The sequence below is a fragment of the Panthera tigris genome, chromosome C1, assembly GCF_018350195.1.
Source record: "Panthera tigris isolate Pti1 chromosome C1, P.tigris_Pti1_mat1.1, whole genome shotgun sequence".
Classification (NCBI taxonomy): Eukaryota; Metazoa; Chordata; class Mammalia; order Carnivora; family Felidae; genus Panthera; species Panthera tigris.
This window is the reverse complement of record NC_056667.1, coordinates 8,074,888-8,095,393: the sequence shown is the minus strand read 5'-3', so window position 1 is coordinate 8,095,393 and position 20,506 is coordinate 8,074,888. Positions and strand designations below refer to the sequence as shown.

Sequence of the window (20,506 nt, the reverse complement as noted above, 5' to 3'; positions counted from 1 at the left end):
CACCATATTTTCAGAACAAAACTATATGTTCTTTTAAAATACTAACGTTCAGGGGGAAAAGAGAAGAAAAATCTCATGAGAGAATCTACAGGAGAAGAAATGAGGTGGCTGCTGTGGAGGGGACACTTGTGTGTGGGTACCCTTGTGTGGCCGCTGCAGATGACTTAGCCACAGAGAGGCTTCCCCGTTACACCTAATATGAAATGACAGCAAGGATCAGGACGCTTTGTCCTTTCTGCCCTGCCATCCCCAGCGCCCTGCTCTTCCTCCAGCTTTGATTTTCTACCTTTTGTCAGGTTTCCCATAACAAAAATTTAACTAAAAAACCATTATATTTAGAGTCCCACGTCCCTTGACCTCTGGAATGTCCTTTATAGAGAACATTTCACGAAAACTGTCAGCGATTCAATGAGGAGGCACCCAAGAGATAGGTAGGAACGGCCGTCCTGAGTTGAATCGGAACTGTGCCATGTGGTGAGCAGATTGTAACTGCTTAGAATCCATTGGTGTCCTTGTGGTTAGAGAATGCGTCCACACTCCCTTCGAGCCCAACCCTGTCTGTCCTGTCAGTCTCTCCTCATCAGATAATGAGTCCGTAAGTCCGTTGCTCACTATTTGAAACAACACTTTTTATTTATCCCCAACTTACTCAAGTTTCCAAATGTGGAAAGAGTGAAAATATGTATGTTCGCACTAAATTGTCCTTATTAATGGGGGGAGGCAAAGGCATAGAGGGCTATAAAAATCTTTTGGGGAGGGACATTTAGAATATGATTCGCCACTGAATATTGACACGTAGCACTATCTGAAGATCCTAACAAGATAAAAACTATGCCCTAAAGACCTCTTTAGTAGCAGAGGTTGCCTTTCCCCCAGTCTTTTCATTCCCAGCTTGTTTTAGCAGAAGGCACCTCTTCTTAACTTTTGTACCGTATCAACCTGAACAGCTCTCCTTATCCCATCCCTCCCCCTGTTTGCTTACTGTTTTGGTTCAAAGTTTCTTAGAGTTACACTGCTAACTAATGAATTAAGATCTAATTAATTAATTACTATAAATGAACCATAATAGTTAGCTGTGTTTTTAGAAAGTAAGTGGTAGTGAATTAGAACTGAAAAGACAAGACACATTTACATTTGATTGCAAATTTCCTGTCCGTTTTTAAGTCTTCAGTAACTCCAGAAATCTTTCAGTGATAGCTGGTGTTCATGGAGCACTTAATCGTATTCACATCCAGGTATTATCCCATTTTACTTAAAATAAGCCTCGGAGACAAGTGGCCTATTACCTGCTTTTTCCAACCAAAGAAGCTGGGCGCAGAGAAGGTAAATGAAGGTCATAGAGCTAATAGGTAGCATCGTGGCTCACAAAAGCCAGTGTGGCCCCAGGGCATCTGCTGTGCAGTAACTAGCTCACCTGGGGTATGATGCCACCTGACAGTTGTTTTTAGCCCCAACCACTGTCACCACCAAAATTTTCGGTTCTGGGTTTTTTTTTTCTTAGACTTACTCTCAGTGCATAGAATGGTGTGGAAACCGATCCCATAGTTGTTTTCGTTTGTTCCCACGGACTTAGGGTAAGCCTGGGAGTTCTATGTCCTTCCTGATGCCAACTTGCTGACCTCTTCTCCATTCCAGTTTCTGTTCCAGCAGCTGGGGATGCTGGTGTCCTTTGTGAAGAGCCACATCAGACCTTACATGGATGAAATAGTCACCCTCATGAGAGTAAGTAGAAGTTAATATTTTGGCCAGTTCATCAGTGTTTGGGTCAAGGAACGTTCGGAGGCAGATTTGGATAACGTGGGCAGTTTGTGGCATGGGTCTCCAGAGAGCTGTTCCAGCCCGAGGATAAAAAGCGGGGCCCGGTTCCCCAGCGGGTGTTGACAGGGGAGGGGGTACCCCCTCAGAGGCTGTGGCACCCGAGAACAGGGGAGGGAGACTGAAGTCATTGTTCTGCCAGAAATAAACTCTCGAGTTTCTTGCCTCACACGCAACAAAGCAATTTCACTTTACTATCACAACAGTGCTCTATTGTTCCCAGGAAAGCCCTCCTTCTTACGGCCCATAAAACCATGGCCTTAAGAGAGGTTGGAGGATTGGGTTTTCGTAGGGCTATTAAATACGATGAACTCCTGGCAGGCACTGAGGAAGAAGGCGAGGCTTTCCCCCACTGCCTTTAAGAGCATAAATGCCACCTTCTGACTGTAGCAGCACCGGAGGAAAGGCTCACATCCCAGATTTTATAACCTGCTTTAAGCAGGTGCAGAGGACTCCCCATCGGTGGCGATGTCGTTTTCCCATTTGAGGAGGAGGCCTGCTTCCTGCTGTTCTGTATCATTTAAATGTCTCTGCTGGGGGACTTGCTTTGCCGAGATGGCTGTGCCCTCAAAGAATTGGAAGACAATTCATCCCCGATTTCTGTTCTTCTATGCCAGCTCTTTGTAGTTAGCTTGGAGGAAGCAGCAGGACTGAAATCAAAGTGGCTGACTTCAAAACTGGAACTTCCCAGAAACTGGGTCTCAGAACTGAAAAATCTCCTGTCTGTATAAATAATTAAAACCACTCTTGCTCCCCGACTCCTGCCACAGAGGCCTCCGTACAAGGAAGTTGAGCAGAGTGCTGGAGAGCAGGCGGATGGCCGGGGGGGAGGGGCCCAGGACGCAGCCGTGTGTACTCGTGGTTTGTACTCGTGGTTTGAAGCTGGACTAATCGGGGACCTAGTCCCCGAAAAAGACTTGGGCCCAAAACAGGGGTTTGAGGCAGGGAGCCTCACACCTGCAGAATGCAGCTTTCATTTCCTCCAAGATAGATAAGGTAGTCCAGGGCTCTTCCTTTCTGTTGATCTTGGGCATTTTCATGAGTGCCCCGAGCCTGGGACGAGAACAGTCTCTGTTAACAGTGATCCCTGGGCAGGCTGCCTGGTTTCTTTGAGGTAGAGACGCCCATAGTAGCACAGCAGAAAGGTGGGTGGGCTTTCTCTGAAGAAGGCACAGTGCGGTCCAAGTGAGTGAGCATCAGACAAACCGTGGAGGTCATAAAATCTGTGGTGTTTCTTTGGCAGAGGTTTTGGTCTAGAGAAAATAGCTTTTTCAGAGAGAATACTTCTCTCTCCGAGCAGAGAGAAATAAAAGTTTTACCAGCATCTTTTAGTATGGTTTTTACTTTCTGAACTATTAGGATTTTTTCAAAGCTGCAGTAAAAATACTTTAGGCTTCTATAAAGCCCTTCTTCTGAGGAGCTCTCTCTCTCTCTCTCTCTTTTTTTTTCCCCCTTTGACTTTCCTGAATTATTTGGGGGCCCTAAAGTATTAATATGTGTGTGTTGCCGTCATCAGTTCAACTTCTGTCATCATTAAGTCTCCCTCTCCAGAGGTTTTAGGCAAGGTAGTAGGCAGCTCTCTTTTTGAGTTGACTTGAAATGACAGCTTTTCCTGGAGTCAGAAACTCAGACCAATTTGGGGGTACCAAGGCAGGATCTGTGGCCGATCAGCCAAGTTTTTAGTAACTTATATGGAACATGACTCTCTGGGTATAGAAAAAGTGCTCCTTTTGTGGCATCACCCAGGCCTGAAAATGATGTGGGACAAATGGCAGGTGCTGTGTAGCAAAGTCTAGATCCAGAAGGGGCAGGAAACCTTGTTAACACTGGAGTTACCCCTGGTAGAGACCAGGTGGTACCCAAAGTAAAGAATCCACCCTGGGTGACCTGGGAGCCCCTTGAGTGATGTAAGCCTAGTCACTCATTCACTGTGTCAACGTGTTCCGGTGGCTGGACTCTGCCGGGTGCTGTGCTAGATTCTGGGGAGACAGAGATGGCTCAGAGGGGTTTCTTGCCCTTGATTAGTTTATAGTCTAGAAGAGGGAAGGTGGCAAAGAAAATTAAGTATTACAGGTGCTAGAAAAGAGGAGGGCAGAGGGACCCAAAGCGTGTAATGGGAGGAGAGCGAGAAAGCCTTCGTGGAAGTGAGGCTTGAGCCGGGGCTAGAAAGACCACGGGAGCTTAGCGGTCTTAGGAGTTCTAGGCAAAGAACACAGGCAAAGCACAGAAGAGCAAAGCAGCCTGGTTGCATTCAGGGAAAGGCGGTTTAATTTGCGCACTGTGACCGTGACAGGGGCTACAAAGAGGCCCGGGGAGAGGAGGGTAGGCAAGGGGTCTGTCACGGGGCAGACTGCGCTCACTGCGTATTTCCTTCTTTTTGGACCATCTCAGTTCCTTGGTTCATGTTTCGGCAGAAGGGCACCTGGCTTTGCTTCTCTGTCTCTTCCCTCTTTATAGGAATTCTGGGTCATGAACACCTCGATCCAGAGCACGATCATTCTTCTCATTGAGCAAATCGTGGTAGCTCTTGGGGGCGAATTTAAGCTCTATCTGCCTCAGCTGATCCCACACATGCTACGTGTCTTCATGCATGACAACAGCCCAGGCCGCATCGTCTCCATCAAGGTGAGTCCATGAGGGCGTCCTCTAGAGAGATTGCCGGCATCCCTCACAGTCCGGGGATGATCAGCTAAGAGCCGAGACCCTGCTCTGAGTGACAGGGTGATGCTCCATCCGAAAGAACGCTGATCCCCGAGGCGTGCAGTTAACAGGATGTTTACAGTCCTCCCTCGATTGTCCTTGTGTTTTGTCTCCTTTCATGGCTTATTCGTGGTGAATGTTTTATCCCACACCAGTTTTCTCTGTTGTCTAGCAGCTGATTCCATATCAGTTGAAATGAGCTCAGAGAAAGCAAAACAATCCCTAAGCAAAATGAAAGAGGGGGGAAGTGCTGCCAAAAGAATGTAGTTCAAGACCACTTACTGAAGGCCTTTCGAGTCCCCACAGAATTTGGAGTTACCTAAACCATCACCCCCCTCCGTGTGCTTAGATACGTGGTGCCTGCCCGTGTTTGTTCATCACCAGCCTTCTGCTCCCTCTCGCAGCTGCTGGCTGCCATCCAGCTGTTCGGCGCCAACCTGGACGACTATTTGCACTTGCTGTTGCCTCCTATCGTGAAGCTGTTTGATGCCCCTGAAGTCCCCCTGCCGTCCCGCAAGTACGCACCTGCCCTTTGGGACTAACCATCACTAACCGCAGTTAAGCCTTTCATGTTCTGTTGAAAATGTCCCTTGCTTAAGTTCCCAGGCCATCTTTCCATTTGTTGTTGTTGTTGATACCTCAGCTCCCTTTATTTTAGTTCAGAAATGTCCCAGGTTGATGGAAATCTTAGCTGTCCCCATCCCCCTGGGATATATGTTGGATCCATGTCATGTGATACCGGAGAGGCCATTCCTTCCCGTTTGGTGCCGTTAAGATAACCCTGAGCCACTTCTCGCACTTGAGGACCGTATGTTAGCAGCTACTGTCGGTTAACAATTGCAGGGCAGCGTTAGAGACGGTAGACCGCCTCACGGAGTCCTTGGACTTCACTGACTACGCCTCCCGGATCATTCACCCGATCGTTCGAACCCTGGACCAGAGCCCGGAACTGCGTCCCACGGCCATGGACACGTTGTCTTCGCTTGTCTTTCAGCTGGGGAAGAAGGTGAGGCCGCACCCCTGTGTGAACGTGCTCTTCTGCCCGGCTTTGGGAAGATGACCTTCTCTCTGAAGGTCTCTATATGTTAGTCTGTAGGTCTCAGCAACTGTCAGAGAACTGAAAGTTGTTTGCTTTTTTTGTTCCTTCATCTGTTTAGCAAATCTTTCTTGAGCCACCTCTGTGGGCTAAGTGCTGTTCCGGGGGTAACGCAGTAAACAGAATGGTGTCCTTGTTCTCATGGAGCTTCGATTCCAGTGAGGCAAAGCTAGTAAGCACAGCCTGTCTCATAAGAGCACAGAGTGTCGGTGGGGGAGGGATGCTGTGTATTTAGGGTAGAGCGCGAAGGCCTCTCTCCTGAGTTGACGTTTGAGCAGAGATGTAAACATCAGAATCCGAGTGAGCCCACAGGGTTGGATCCCAGCAGAAGGAGTGGCAAATGCAAAGGTGTGAGGAGGCAGCATGCTTGAAGGGTCTATGGAATCACGGAAAGGCGTGTGTCTTCAGAGGAGTGAGCTTCAGGGGAAAGGCCTTGGAGTTCAGGTCATAGAGATGAGGCAGTGGGGCACAGAGATGCAATAGGCCAGCGGTTCTCAGATGTCCCTGGACAGGCAGTGTCCGTGTCAGTTGCCGGCAGTCTGTTAGAAATGCAGATTCTCGGGCCTCTGCCCAGACCTGAGCCAGAAACTGCCTGTGGAGCCTGGCAGTCCCTGGTTTCATAAACCCTCCAGGTTATTCTGCTGCTCGTCAGAATTTGCACATCACTACCGTGGGTCATGATACGTACTCTGGCTTTTACCCTAGGCAAGTCTAGAAGTCTTTGCGGGCTCTGGAGCACAGGGATACTGTGATCTGAGCTGATTACCCTCAGCGCCGTGTGGAAGAACAGACTAGGCCAAGCGGGGGAGCGGAGAGAGCACAGAGGCCTCGCAGGAGCCCAGATGGAAGATGCTGGGGACGAGGAATGTAGTGCGTGTGTGCGTGTGTGAAAGGGAGACAGAGAGAAATGATTCTTCTGAATAACACCAAGCCACCCCAAACCCAAAAGAACTAGCTACAACATAGTGGCGGTAATGATCCTTTCTCTGCTTCCCACTCTTCGGAGTGGCATCTCTGACCTCTTCCCTCTTCTCTCTCAGTACCAAATTTTCATTCCAATGGTGAATAAAGTCCTGGTACGACACCGAATCAACCATCAGCGCTATGACGTCCTCATCTGCAGAATCGTCAAGGTGAACTGCACTTTCTTTCTGTTTCAGAGTCCCCCGTTGTCTTTTCTCGTTGGTATTCACGTGGTCTTAGCTGTGGGAGCACATCTAGCTTTTTAGTTCTGAACCGGCGACGGGCAGCCCATTTCTGTAAAGATAGCCAGTTTTGCTCGGCTCTCTAGGCGACCTGGGCTCTGACGCGATGATTCGGCCCTGCCGCCGCGGCCCGCAAGTGGCTGTCCGCGCGTGGACGGGAATGAGCCCGGCCACCTGCCGGTGCGTTTTTGCTTGCGGTCACCACAGCGTGCTTCTCTAGCAGCTTGCATGTGTTACAAAATCCTCATCTTCCTTTGTTTGTTCTTTTTCCCAACCATCGGAAAATGAGGAAACTCTTCTTGGCTGTAGGGCCAAGCAAAGCCAGGCAAGGGGCTGTTTGCCACCCCTGCTCCTGACACTTCGTCCCTTTGATCACTGCCCCCAGTTGTTGGGGCTTCGCCAGCTGCGTGGCTCATACTACGGAGTCCGTGCGGTCAGTGTGACCAAGAGTGACCAGCGGAGATGGGTCCGCAGTGGGGAGTATAGCCGACCCGTGGTTCATTTTGTCCGTGCGTCAAACTTTTTCCTTCTTGTTGAGGTCCTGACGTTTCCAGAAGGTGGGACCCTCCCGGGGTTTAATTAAGGGTATTTTCCAAACTGGGAGGAGCTGCAGGGTTTTTCTGTGAATCTCTGGTTGCAGGGATACACCCTTGCTGATGAAGAAGAGGACCCTTTGATTTACCAGCATCGAATGCTGAGGAGTGGCCAAGGGGATGCGTTGGCCAGTGGGCCGGTAGAAACAGGACCCATGAAGAAACTGCATGTCAGCACCATCAACCTTCAAAAGGCAGGTCCATGCTTTCCGGGGGACTTGGCAAGGAGAGGCCTGCTCTTCTGTCTTGTCTAGAACTCTTAGCTCTTGCTGCCATCAGCGTAAAACAACCAAAGACCAGCCCAAGCGTTTTTCTGAAACTCTAGGTACCGTGAACTTAGGTCATTTTGTCTGTCCCTAGGTGTCCAAATTACACATTTTTTTAATAGAGGGTAAATGTAGAACAAAGTTCTAAACTTCCTTGCAGCTTTGATAGAGTCCTTCGTTGTGAGTAACATTCTCATCTCTTACATGACTGGAGCAAAACCAGTGAGCTCCTTAGTTAGCACCGAGACTGATGCGGGCCCTTTAAAGCGGGGCTTCTCAGCCTCCCGAGACTCACAGGGCTCGCCGAACGCTGGCAGCGGGTGGAAGATACTTGCTCAGACTCAGGCGGTCCAAGGTCAGGCCTACGTTCTGCATTTCTACCGGAGTCCTATGTAAGGCCACTGCTGCTGGTCCACGGACCACATTTTGAGTAGCAAGCTTTTTCTTTTTTTAACGTTTATTTTAGTTTTGAGTGAGAGCAAGAGCGAGCGGGGAAGGGGCCTAGGGTGAGAATTCCAGGCAGGCTCCGTGCTGTCAGTACAGAGCCTGATGCGGGGCTCAAACTCACATACCGTGAGATCGTGACCTGAGCCAAAGTCAGACACTTAACTGACTGAGTCACCCAGGCACCCCCAGCAAGATCTTTTAGATCTTTGCAGACAAATACCGAATTCTCTGTGCTGACAAAAGCCTGGGATGTAACCAGTAGTCTCACCATATATGCCACCAGCCATCCACTTAAAAAATAGGCGGGTTCAAAGCATCACTAGTCGATCGGAGCAGAATAATGGTGACGTTCCTGACTTTTAAATACATACACCGGGTTGCTTATTTCCCACGTTTTGTATTAGTGTCAGTGCTTCTGGAGACTGTAAGCAGCTCCCTGTTTGGATTTCACCATCGTAGGAGTCTTCCTTCATTAGCAGCTGCCCTTCAAGTGTGGCATGGACCGAGATAAAGAACTGGGCAGGATTGGGTCCCAGCTGCCCTGTTCTCTGCTTTTGGCCCAGCCCATAACGATTTGAGCACGTGTGTGTGTGTGTGTGTGTGTGTGTGCGTGCGCGCGCGCGCGCGCGTGTGTGTTGACACACAGCTTGGGACCACTGAGGCCTATCACTGACTGTTGAGCCAGGCTTCTGCACCCGCACAGCCAGCTATAAAGTGACCCCTGCTGAGAAACGTTGGATGATCCGAGAGGGAGGTGGTGAAAGACCCCGGGGGCAGGTGTGACGCTGCTGTCCCTGTGTGGAGTGTGTCCTGCTAGCCCGGGACTCCAGGAGAAGGAAAAGGTCACCAGTCACCCGGCACTCCCGGGCGGTTGTCGAGGCCACCCTGCTGACACCTCACACTCCAGGGAGGGGCCGGGCAAAGAGGCCAGATGCACATTTCCACCCAGATGTGTTTTCAGCCCGCCTGGGTTCAGAATGTCCTTCCAACCAGGCAGCTGTCCACCTTCTCTTAGAGCTTTGTTCGGGCTATTTTAGGAAATTCCCCAGTAGTCTAGTTTGTTTCCAGGAAGGCTTGCTTTCTACCCAGGACTTGGAGAAAAAAGCGTCCCCCTTGCCAAACAGAAGGAAGAAAGAGCCTCTAGGTTATCTCACCTGAGAGAACAGAGCCAGTCCAGAAGGCCTCAGCAGGATCTCCGGCGCTGACTCTCAGACCCGTTTGTGCTTCCCCGTACTCGCGTGCTGAGCGCTCGGGGTCGGCGCGGCCCCCGCTTTTAGCCGCTTTCAGAGCGACAGTGCGCCACCTCGGCCATCTTTCTACTGGCTGTGCTAATAGAGGAGTTACACGGGACCAGAGACAGAAAAACCATTCGTATATGCCTCTAGGATGCCCGCCAGGATTTTCAGCAGCTTTACTGTCCTAGGAGAGGCTGTCTGGGCTTACGTTCTAAATGAATCAGCTGATGTCCTGTCAACATGCGCCAGCGTCACCGGCTGAGGCAGCCCACGGCGGGTGGCGGCAGAGGGACGGTGGCAGGTGTCAACAGTTACTACAGACCCCAGAGAAGCAAGAGTGGGTTATGTTTTCAATGAAAGGCCCATATGGGGGGCTCGGCCTGTCTGATAGATGGCGCAGTTGTCCGTGAAGCTAAGCTTTCCAAGCACTCAGTTGCTACCGTTTCTCAAACGCTAACCATAATGATAGCAATAATAACTACCGACATTTGTTGAGTGCTTTCAATGTGTCAGGCACTGGTGCGAGCACTTTATGTACATTGACTCATTTAACCCTCACCCTACGAGTTAGGTGCTGTCATTACTGTCACCACCGTACAGACATGGATGTTGAGGCCCTGAAAGGTTAAGTAATTTATCCAACGTCAGCTGGTAGTGGTGGAGCCAGGATTTGACCTGGATGTCGTGACTACAGAGTCAAGTCTCTTAACCACTGTGCTGAATCACCTCCGCCTTACCCAGGCTCAACTTCACGTCATTGGAGGGAAAAGACATTAGTGATCCTCCCTTTTGTATGTCCTCAGCTTTTGAAATGCCATGCACCGAAGGGGCGCCTGGATGGCTCAGTGGGTGAAGCATCCAACTTGGGCTCAGGTCACGATCTCACAGTTTGTGGGTTCGAGCCCCACATCGGGCTCTCTGCTGCCAGCACGGATCCTCGCTTCAGATCCTCTGTCTCCTTCTCTCTCTTCCCCTCCACCCCCGGTCAAAAATAAATAAACATTTAAAAAAAATTTTTGAAGGGGGAGGGCGCCTGAATGGCTCAGTCAGTTAAGCATCTGACTTCAGCTTAAGTCATGATCTTGTGACTCACGAGTTCAAGCCCCGCCTCGGGCTCTGTGCTGACAGCTCAGAGCCTGGGGCCTGCTTTGGATTCTGTGTCTCCCTGTCTTTCTCTGCCCCTCCCCTGTTCGTACTCTGTCTCTCTCTCTAAAAAAATAAATAAAAACATTAAAAAAAATTGTGGAGGGGAGGCACCTGGGTGGCTCAGTTGGTTGGGTGTCCGACTTCAGCTCAGGTCATGATCTCGCAGTTCATGAGCTCGAGCCCCATATCAGGCTCTGTGCTGACAGCTCGGAGCCTGGAGGCTGGTTCGGATTCTGTGTTTCCGCCTCTCTCTGCCCTTCCTTCGCTCCTACTTTGTCTTTCTCTCTCTCTCTCTCTCAAAAAAATAAATACACATTAAAAAAAAAATTTTTTTAAATGCCATGCACTGCAGAGCAGCTGTTCAGAGATCTTTTGTGTAGGGAGGAAGCCACAAGCCTCTGGATAGAAAAGAACTTGATGCTCCCATTTTGTTCAATAGAACAAGGTCTAAAAGTCAAGTAAGTAGTGTCAGTCTTCTTCCGGGTTCAGGGTTCTCATTGTATGATCATTGAGAATCATGCATGTAGTTTTTCAGTTTGTCTCGTAACATCTCTCTTTTAGTTTCTGACATAAAATAATAGTTTATATGATGTCACTCACTGATAACTCATCAGAAGCCAGTGCAGGTCTCCAGGTGACCCCAGGGAAGTGAGAGGTTGAGTTGTTGATGGTTAGGTGGTGTAGCACATGGGGATGTCTTTCATTCCCTGGACAATTTCACTTGAGAACCTCTGCTCTAGTTTACTCAGTTTCCCTAGTTGCGGGAAGATCCATGTGTCTGTTCTGCCAGAAAAATCTTTTTTTTTTTTATTAAATTTTTTTTGAATGTTTTTTTTTTTTAATTTTTAATGTTTATTTATTTTTGAGAGAGACAGAGACAGAGTGTGGACGGGGGAGGGGCAGAGAGAGGGAGACACAGAATCCGAAACAGGCTCCAGGCTCTGAGCTATCAGCCCAGAGCCCGACACGGGGCTCGAACTCACAACCCATGAGATCGTGACCTGAGCTGAAGTCGGACGCTTAACCGACTGAGCCACCCAGGCGCCCCTTGAATGTTTAATTTTGATAGAGAGAGAGAGAGAGAGAGAGAGAGAGAGACAGAACATGAGTGGGGGAGGGGCAGAGGGAGAGGAAGACACAGAATCTGAAGCAGGCTCCAGGCTCTGAGCTGTCAGCACAGAGCCCGACGCGGGGCTCGAACTCCCGAGCCGTGAGATGATGACCTGAGCTGAAGTCGGATGCTCAACCGACTGAGCCACCCAGGAGCCCCTGGAAAATCTTCTAAGAATATATTTTAGGGGTGCCTGGGTGGCTCAGGCATTTAAGTGTCCAGCTCTTGACTTGGGCTCAGGTCATGATTTTGAGATTTGTGGGATCAAGCACCATGTTAGGCTGTGCACTGATGGCGTGGAGCCTGCTTGGGATGTCTCTTTCCCTCTCTCTCTCTCTCTCTCTCTCTCTCTCTCTCTGCCCCTCCCCAGCTTGCACTCTCTCTCTCTCTCTTTTTCTCTCTCTCTCTCAAAAAAATAACATAAAAAATTTTTTAAGGGTATGTTGTAAAAATTGGGCTAGGCCAGTTTAAAGAAATGTCATTTTGATAATAATAGCAATCATTTTTTGCTCTTCCCTTCCAGCCGGGCACTTTAGATATTTTATCCCTTGATGCAGAAGACTGAGGCTTAGATGCAACACAAGTAATTTGCCCAGAGTGCTACACCTGCCGAGTGGCGGATCCAGGATTCCCACTGGTGTGCCTGACTTCGCAGTTACAGGTGCTCACAGGAGCGCTAACTTTGTGCCAAGCACTGGTATAAATCTCTTACACATATTCAACCTAATTAATCCTTAAAACACCCTATGAGGTGGGACCTATTGCCCTCATTTTACAAGTGAGGAAACAGGCACAGAGAAGTAACTTGCCCGAGGTCAGACAGCCAGTGAGTTAGATGACAGCTGTTTGAGCTCAAGCTGCCGAGCTCCAGAGGCTGGACCTTCCCGCCCCGCTCCCTGAGCTTCCCCTGGTCATAACCCTTCGTGCCTGGAATGCTCAGAGTCTTGAGGAAAGTTGGAGGGAATAGATCAGAAAGTAAAAACTGGATCTGTTCCATTCCTTCTGTCCCATTCTGCCACAGTGCTGTGCGCTCTGGGCTCAGACTCGCCTGATCGTAACGTGGTTCACGGTAGCGTGAACCTGAGAGTTTTCCCTCTCCCTGTGTGACCCTCTGCTGTCAGGTGAGCCAGTGTCCTCATGCAGAGGGCCCAGGGCCCATCACACACTGCAGGGGGCGTTAGACTTTGTTGAACGCATCCTGTGTGTGACGGCCCCATCCATCATGGGTCTGTAGAGCTGTTGGCTTTGCTGATAGAGGTAGGGTCCGGCACAAATGAGTTGTAAAACAGTCTTTTTCTTTATCGTGCTATATTCCAAAGGTTGCCGCTTTTGTTTTATGACTGCTAATTAGATGTTACTCTTTTGTATTTGCGCTCTGAGGGAATTTGGTCACGGGAGGTAACGACTTCATAAATCAAAGACAGAATAATCATTAAATAGATGAGGGCTCTTCACAACTGGCCCTTGAAGCTGATGGTTTTCCGTTGTCGCCTGGGGATCGCAGGCCTGGGGAGCTGCCAGAAGGGTCTCCAAAGATGACTGGCTAGAATGGCTGAGGCGGCTGAGTCTGGAGCTCCTGAAGGACTCGTCTTCACCTTCCCTGCGCTCGTGCTGGGCCCTGGCTCAGGCCTACAACCCGATGGCCAGGTATGTCGTGGCCAGCCGCCCGCCCTCTCCCCCCCACCCCCCCGCTTCAGTGTGGGATCAAGAGACTCAGCACAGAGAAAACCATATATAAGTTCCTTTTTATCAGCGGTAGCAGTAAAAGGGGCTAGTATTTTTAATTTTGCCAACTCGTGGTGGAAAAAAATAAAAAGGCAAATTGAACAAGCTCATGTCACAGGAAAAGCACCCATCTTAACCTTGCTGAGATTTAGGTCCAGAATTTTAATTACAACGTCCTTTACAACTCTGAAAACAACAATGTAACGGTTTACTCTGCTTTCCGATAATAATGATACTCTAATTCTTTACTGCTGCATTACACATAACCCCAGAACTTACTGGTCTTAAACGACGACAGTCATTTGTTTTGCTCATGAGTCTGCAGTTTGGACATGACCTGTGGGGACAGCTCGTCTCTGCTTCAGTGTCAGTGGGGCTGTTTGTCCGGGGGTCAGAGGACCCACTTGCAAGGTGGCTCATCCACACGTCTGGCAGGTTGGGGCTTTTTTTTTAATGTTTATTTTTGAGAGAGAGAGAGAGAGAGAGAGAAAGAGAGAGAGAGAGAGACCGTGAGTTGGGAAGGAGCAGAGAGAGGGGGAGAGACAGAGTCCAAAGCAGGCTCCAGGCCCGAGCTGTCAGCAAAGAGCCCGATGTGGGGAATGAACCCACGAACTGTGAGATCATGACCTGAGCCCAAGTCGGACACTTAATCGACTGAGCCCCCTAGGCGCCCCGTTGGAGCTTTTGAGTGGGAACTGCTCTGGCTAGGAGCCTTGGTTCCTCTCCGTGTGGCTCATTCTGTGGGGATCATTCACAGAATACTGGCGGGTTCAAGACTGAATGTCCCCAGGGGAACAAGGCAGAAGTGTATGATATTTGTATGACGTGGCCTTGGAAGTCACACAGTGTCACTTCTGCCACACTCTGTAGTTCAAGGCAGTCACAGAAGCCCACTCACATTCACGGGGAGGAGATTATGGATGCTGTCCATCGATAGGGGAGTAGGAAGATTCTAGGAGAACATGTGGAAGAAGAGAGACTGTGGCAGCCATCTTTGAGAAATAGAATTTGCCATAAAAAAAATACTGTTTTAAATAATAAATCGCAAACAGCCATTGAAGATTTGGTTTATAAAAAGTTTCACTGCATGTAAAAGATTTACAGTATAATGTAAACGAACGAAATGGAATACAAGATGGTGTGTGTGATTTCAACTATTAAAAACACTTGTACAGAGGGAAGAGATTAGAAAGTAATACAGCAGTGATTAAGTAGGAAGGCCTAAGGAGTATTTTTTTTAATGTTTTTCTGTTTTCCAGATTTTTCTATGACGGATAATTATTTATGATGGGGCATAAAATGCTATTTTTTATGCTTTAAAAATAGTTCCTAGGATTTCCCTGGTCGCACAGTGTGCAGATTTCACATGCTCAGCTGATGGAGCGTATCTCTCTTCTGCCCCAGGTCATGTTCGAACACAACGTCATCCAAAAGAGGCTTGTGATAAAACGTGCACGTATGCGTTTATCACTGTAGTGCCAACTGTGTGCATTTGGCCTTGGATGTAGGTCAGAAAGTTTATTTCTTAATTTACACGGGACTTCTTTTGGTCTTCGTGTTATCCTTTGAATTTCACATTTTGTTTTTTCCAGAAGATTCCAAAATTAGATGCTTGGTCTGGTTTAACCTTTTTTAATGTGTAATAAAAAGCATATGTAGAGGCATGAAATGATCAACCCATCCATTATAAGCATATCTTATAGTTTCCAAGCCTCTTCCCCCAACATTCACCACAAAAGGGCATGGGATTAAAGTTCAGATGTCGTCGGGCACGGCAAATATGTCTGTTCGTGTGATGCTTTGATGGTTTAAAGTAGTCGTAGTGATCTTAGAAATGACACCTCTGGTTCCAGGTCTCCAGTGGTGAGGTTGGCGTAGGGGATCCTTCGGGATTCTATTCGCTAACGCTTTTAGTTTCTTAAGTCCTGTTGTGCGTCTGTGACCATTCAGCTAAGGGTTCTGGTCGTGTTTTGAAAGGCAGTCATAGGTGCTGCCTCTGCCGCTTCCGATCGTAGGAATTTGGACATTACCTGAGAAGGATCCCAAGAATCCTTTGGAGATGATCATATTCTGAATCGGCTGATGCCAACTTCTGTGCTGGAAGTCCCCTTTCTGTTCGTCCCCCCGCCCACTGAAGAGAAAAAATGCGAACTCTGCTAAGAAACGTGCCTGTGAGACAGGCTATTGCCCCTCGCACCCCCACGCAGCTTGCTGTGCGCACAGCGTCTGTGCCTGCGCTGTAAATACAGGAGTCACTGGCCACGTGTGCTTGCACGAACGGAATTAAAATTAAACAGAACTTAACATTCCGTTCCTCAGGCACACTTCACCACGGTTCAGGTACTCAGTGGCCAGTGGCTACCGTATCGGACAGATACAGAGCGTTTCCAGCACGTTCTGATGGACAGCACCTGTCTGTGTGTCCGAGCAAAGTCAGTGACGCCGGGAGTAGATTGGCGGGTGTGACTTGATGGCACCGGGCAGAGGCACGAGAGGCATTGCCAACATCTTTTTCCGCTCTCTCCGCCTTCAGGGATCTTTTCAACGCCGCGTTTGTGTCCTGCTGGTCTGAACTGAACGAAGACCAGCAGGATGAACTCATCAGGAGCATCGAGCTGGCCCTCACCTCGCAGGACATCGCCGAAGTCACGCAAACTCTCTTAAACTTGGCTGAATTCATGGAACACAGTGACAAGGTGAGATGCTCCGCCGTTGTCCGGATGGAGCCCGACAGGAGCCAGGTGGGAGGGAGAAGTGGCCCGGCCCCCGCGCTCCTACGCTGTGGGTTCTGTTCTGCCCTAGGGCCCCCTGCCACTGAGAGACGACAACGGCATCGTCCTGCTGGGCGAGAGGGCCGCCAAGTGCCGAGCATATGCCAAAGCACTACACTACAAAGAGCTGGAGTTCCAGAAAGGTCCCACCCCCGCCATCCTAGAGTCTCTCATCAGGTAGGCTCGAAACCCTTTTTAATCGCCGCCTTCATCTGAAATGACCTCTCTCCCCTCCGCCGCCTGGTACCAAATCGCCGCTGTCACGTGGAGACTTCTGCTCCGTGAAATTGGCCGCCCGGTCCGGCCAGCACGTTTAAATGCGATGTGGTTGCGGACGGCTCTCCCCGCTGTCGGAGCCGTAATTGTCACTTCTGTTAACCCTCAGCACATGGGCTCCCGTTGTTTTCCAACCTGGGCCTGCTTGTCCCGGGGAAATCAGTCCAGAAGCGATTCTGGGGCAGTAGCAGCCTAGGAGCGATGAATTTGACACGGAGGTTCCATCGCCGTCTCTGGTGGGAGTAAAGTACTGACTCCACTGCCCCAAGGGCCACTGGGGTTTTGCTGCCCGAGTCTTCCTCCTCTGGGGTTCTTTGAATCTAAGAGGCAGAGCGAAGTCTGAGACTCAGTGATCTTTTCCCTTGGTTTGGTCATGTGTTCTCGTTTCGTAAGACGGTTTTGAGTCTTCTGGGCATGGACAAAAATAGGTTGTTTAATAAATTTTCTGCTGTTACGAAATTAGAAGCAGCCTCAAATGTTAGCGCCAGCTCCCAGAGAACCGTTCGCTTCCCCTAATGATTATCAGAGAATATTAACTCTGGGATCTAATTATCTTCATGTAAATGCTAACACGGTTGATTGTTTCACTACAGATAGTTTAGGGGAAAATCACCCAGCTAATAAGTACCTCCTTTGTGGCTGAAACAGTCTGCTGTGTGTGGTGCTTCCTTCATTTGAGAGAATAATCAAATAGCCAGCTTCCCCGCCAGGCCTGCTTTTGAGTCAATGCTGAGTATTCCTTTAAACACCTTAAAAAGTGACCAAAAGGCGAGAGAGTCATGTTTTTGTCCAAGTGAAGTGAACTTGGAGAGACCATTGATTTCTACGATATCACATACCGACAGATATAAACATGCCATCCTCTGGGGTCGGCTTCCATTTCAGATTAGGTCCAGCAGATGTGAAAACCTGCATTTCTCCCCCCCCCCCCCCGGCTTTGGTAATATTGTCTTCCTTGATAACTGATAGAAAATCTGGCAACTGAATATAATAACCTCAGTGTCAAAGAACCAGATTTGCGTGTCAGTTTCCTTGCTGAGCTTTCTCTGTTTGACAGCTCTCTGAAACCTCCGTGGTGCCACCCCAGGTTTTTCTCCGTATTTGAAACAATCACAGAAGCGTTAGTGTGTATACGGATTTGTAACAGGAAGGTATAGTCAGAGGCCGGGAAAAGTGTCCAAGAAAGCCATTAACTTCTTATGCCAGTATAACTGAAAATGAGTCCTCAGAAATCCCTGCAGACTGATCTTGACCTTAAGAACACAGACAAATAGAGACCTGTGCTCCCAGATGGAGCCAGTGCTCTGAGCTCCGGTTTTGTCCCGGCCTGACTGAGCCGAGTTCACAGTGCCGCCTCCCGTCTTCCCGTAACGTCACTTTTCTGTTTCCACTGGCCGCTTTTCCCACTGAAAACTGCACTTCCTACGCACCGTGGCAATGTTCTGCCATCGTCGTCCCCACAGAAAGTTTTAAGAAACGGGCTTAGGCAAAGGTGCTGTCAGAGAATGTGCGCCCAGCACCACCCCAGTCCTCTAGCCGAGCCTCGTGGAAACCCCTCCCAGGGGTCCCACCGCTGGTGGTTGCCTGTCCCTGAGTTACTGCTTGGGTCCCGTGTTGGAGACACGGCTCCTCAGTGATAGATTGAACTCCCTTCCTCGCAGTGGCTGCCGGGGAGCTCACAGCTCGCCTCACAGCTGGCCCACCTCTAATAGACTCTAACTTGACCTCTAACAGACTACAGACCCTCGACCTCTTTTGTCTGCCGCCCTCTCTCCCCTCCCAGCTTTCTTTTGTCTTTCCTGCTCTTTGCCTTCACTGTTTGTGCCCTTTCTGAAAGGTTATTCTGGTATCTATCTTTGAGTCGACCGCCTTAAATTCTCTTTGAAACAATCAGGTTAACTGTTCACAAAAATGTCTTTGCACAGCTGTTCCTTAGTTTTTGTTTTTGTATCTAAAAGCTGTGCTGTGCTGACAGTACTTTTCTCTTGCTACTGGTCTGACTTCCCACCTCTTGACGTTTCTACTATTTACTCCAGGACAAATTAAATCTCACATGTAATCCTCAAACCAGGCTCACAGTGAGACGTTATAAACGACTCCCATCTCCTCAAAGCTTGTATATATCAGTAAGTATAATTGCTTCATAAGGGAACAGAGGATTAAATGGTATTGAATTATTTGTAAACATACACACACCCCGGCTTTTACTTGGTTAGCCTGTAGCATTAGGTTAAGGTCTAGTGCCTGCTGACTCAGACCATTAGGGCCGCTGTAACAAATTGCCATAGACGGGGGGCTTACACAAGAAACACTTTTCACAGTTCCGGAAGCTGGAAAGTCCAAGGTCAGGATGCCAGCACCGTTGGGTTCTGGCGAGTACCCTCTTCCAGGATGCCCCACGGACGACTTCTCTCTGTGTGCTCAAGCGGCAAAAAGCAGAGAACAAGCTCTTTGGGCTTTTTTTTTTTTTTTTTTTTTTTTTAATGTCTCTTTTTATTTTGAGAGGAAGAGAGAACGCGTGAGCAGGGGCGAGGCAGAGAGAGAGGGAGAGCAAGAATCCCCAACAGGCTCTGTGCTGAAAGCACACAGCCCAGCACAGGGCTTGAACTCACAAACCATGAGATCATGACCTGAGCCAACACCGAGAGTTGGATGCTCAACCGACTGAGCCCCCAGGCTGTTTTTTGATGAGGGCCCTAATCCCGTTTGTGAGGGCTCTACCGTCACGGCCTGATCACCTCCCAAAGACCCTACTTCCCAATCCCATCACACTGGGTGTTAGCCTTCAGCACAGGAATTTGGGGAGACATAAACATTCAGTCCACAGCATTCCTCTCCCGGCCCCCCAAATGCATGTCCTTCTTAAATGCAAACTCCATCCATTCCATCACAACAGCCCCAAAGTCAACCCATTCCAGGATCAGCTCTAAAGTCTCATCTAAAGATCATCTAAATCAGGGGTAGACTTGAGAATCTAGGTACAGTTCATCCTGAGGCAAAATTTGTCTCTGGCTGCGAACCTGTGAAAACAAACAAGTTATATGCTTCCAGAATACACTGATGGGGCAGTAACAGGAGAGCCATCCCCATTCCAAGAGACACGGGGAAGAAGGAAAGGGTGACAGGTCCCACGCAAGGCAAACTTCATGAGATCTCCAGAGTAATCGCTTTTGGCTGGATCCTCTGCTCTCCAAGCCCTCTGGGTAACGGTCTGCCTTCTGGACCTGCTGGGCAGAGGCCCTGGCCCCACAGCTCCGCCGGCTACACGGCCCGGCGGTGGCTCTACCCCCACAGCTTTGGGCAGAGTTCATGGGCCTGTTAAAAGCAAGGCAATGGTCCTCCTGTTTGAAAACAAGCAGGCAGCCCTGCTGATCTCTGAATCAACTTCAGGATCATTCTCTTCTTGTTCACAGCCAAATAGCTCCATAGTCCCGTCCTGTAAAATCCAGGAAGTTCAACAGCCTTCCTTCATTCCCTCCTGTCTCTTTGCCCGTCTGTTCAATGTGGTAGTTTTCCTGCCGGAGTAGCTGATTAGGTCCATGCTTCATGACACCCAGTCCCCTGAGCAAAGCCTCACGTGGCCGTACCCTCTGTGCTCTCCCCGAATGCACGCACTCATTTCTCACAGCAGAGATAGGCTGAGAATTTCCCAAATCTTTAAGTCCCGGCTCCTTTTTCGCTGTTGCTTCTCTCCTCTCTCATTTTACCCTAAGCAGTCAGGAAGAACCAAGCCACTCCTCCTCAGTTTGCATAGAAATCTCCTCAGCTGATACCCAGGGTCATCATTCACAAGTTCTACCTTCCACCAAACACTACGGCGTTGAGCACAATTCGGGCAAAATTTTTGCCACTTTATAAAAAGGCTTGCCTTTTCTCTCTTCCCCGATAACCCGTCTTCCTTTCCGTCGGAGAACTCGTCAGAATGGCCTTTACCATCATATTTCTATCACTGTTCTGTTCACAACTATGCATGTTCTCTAAGAAGACAGAAGCGTTCCCTCTGGTTCTCTTTTTTTTCTTGCTGAGCTTTCACCAGAATTTGCCTTTGAGAGTCCATTCACGGTAGTCTGGGCTTTCTCTAGCACGCAGCCCAAAACTCTCCCAGCCTCTGCCCATCACC

At 49.2% G+C, this 20,506-nt stretch overlaps 1 protein-coding gene across 1 annotated transcript in view; it reads left to right on the top strand.

The window, feature by feature from the left end:
- Positions 1 to 20,506, top strand: part of MTOR (mechanistic target of rapamycin kinase) — a 132,113-nt gene that overhangs the window by 41,469 nt on the left and 70,138 nt on the right. The window contains exons 20-28 of the mRNA XM_042997977.1: positions 1,636 to 1,722; positions 4,273 to 4,440; positions 4,920 to 5,032; positions 5,359 to 5,521; positions 6,652 to 6,744; positions 7,457 to 7,603; positions 13,119 to 13,261; positions 15,873 to 16,035; positions 16,142 to 16,287. Coding sequence (XP_042853911.1) covers positions 1,636 to 1,722; positions 4,273 to 4,440; positions 4,920 to 5,032; positions 5,359 to 5,521; positions 6,652 to 6,744; positions 7,457 to 7,603; positions 13,119 to 13,261; positions 15,873 to 16,035; positions 16,142 to 16,287 — 1,223 coding nt within the window. The remainder of the gene's footprint in view (positions 1 to 1,635; positions 1,723 to 4,272; positions 4,441 to 4,919; positions 5,033 to 5,358; positions 5,522 to 6,651; positions 6,745 to 7,456; positions 7,604 to 13,118; positions 13,262 to 15,872; positions 16,036 to 16,141; positions 16,288 to 20,506) is intronic.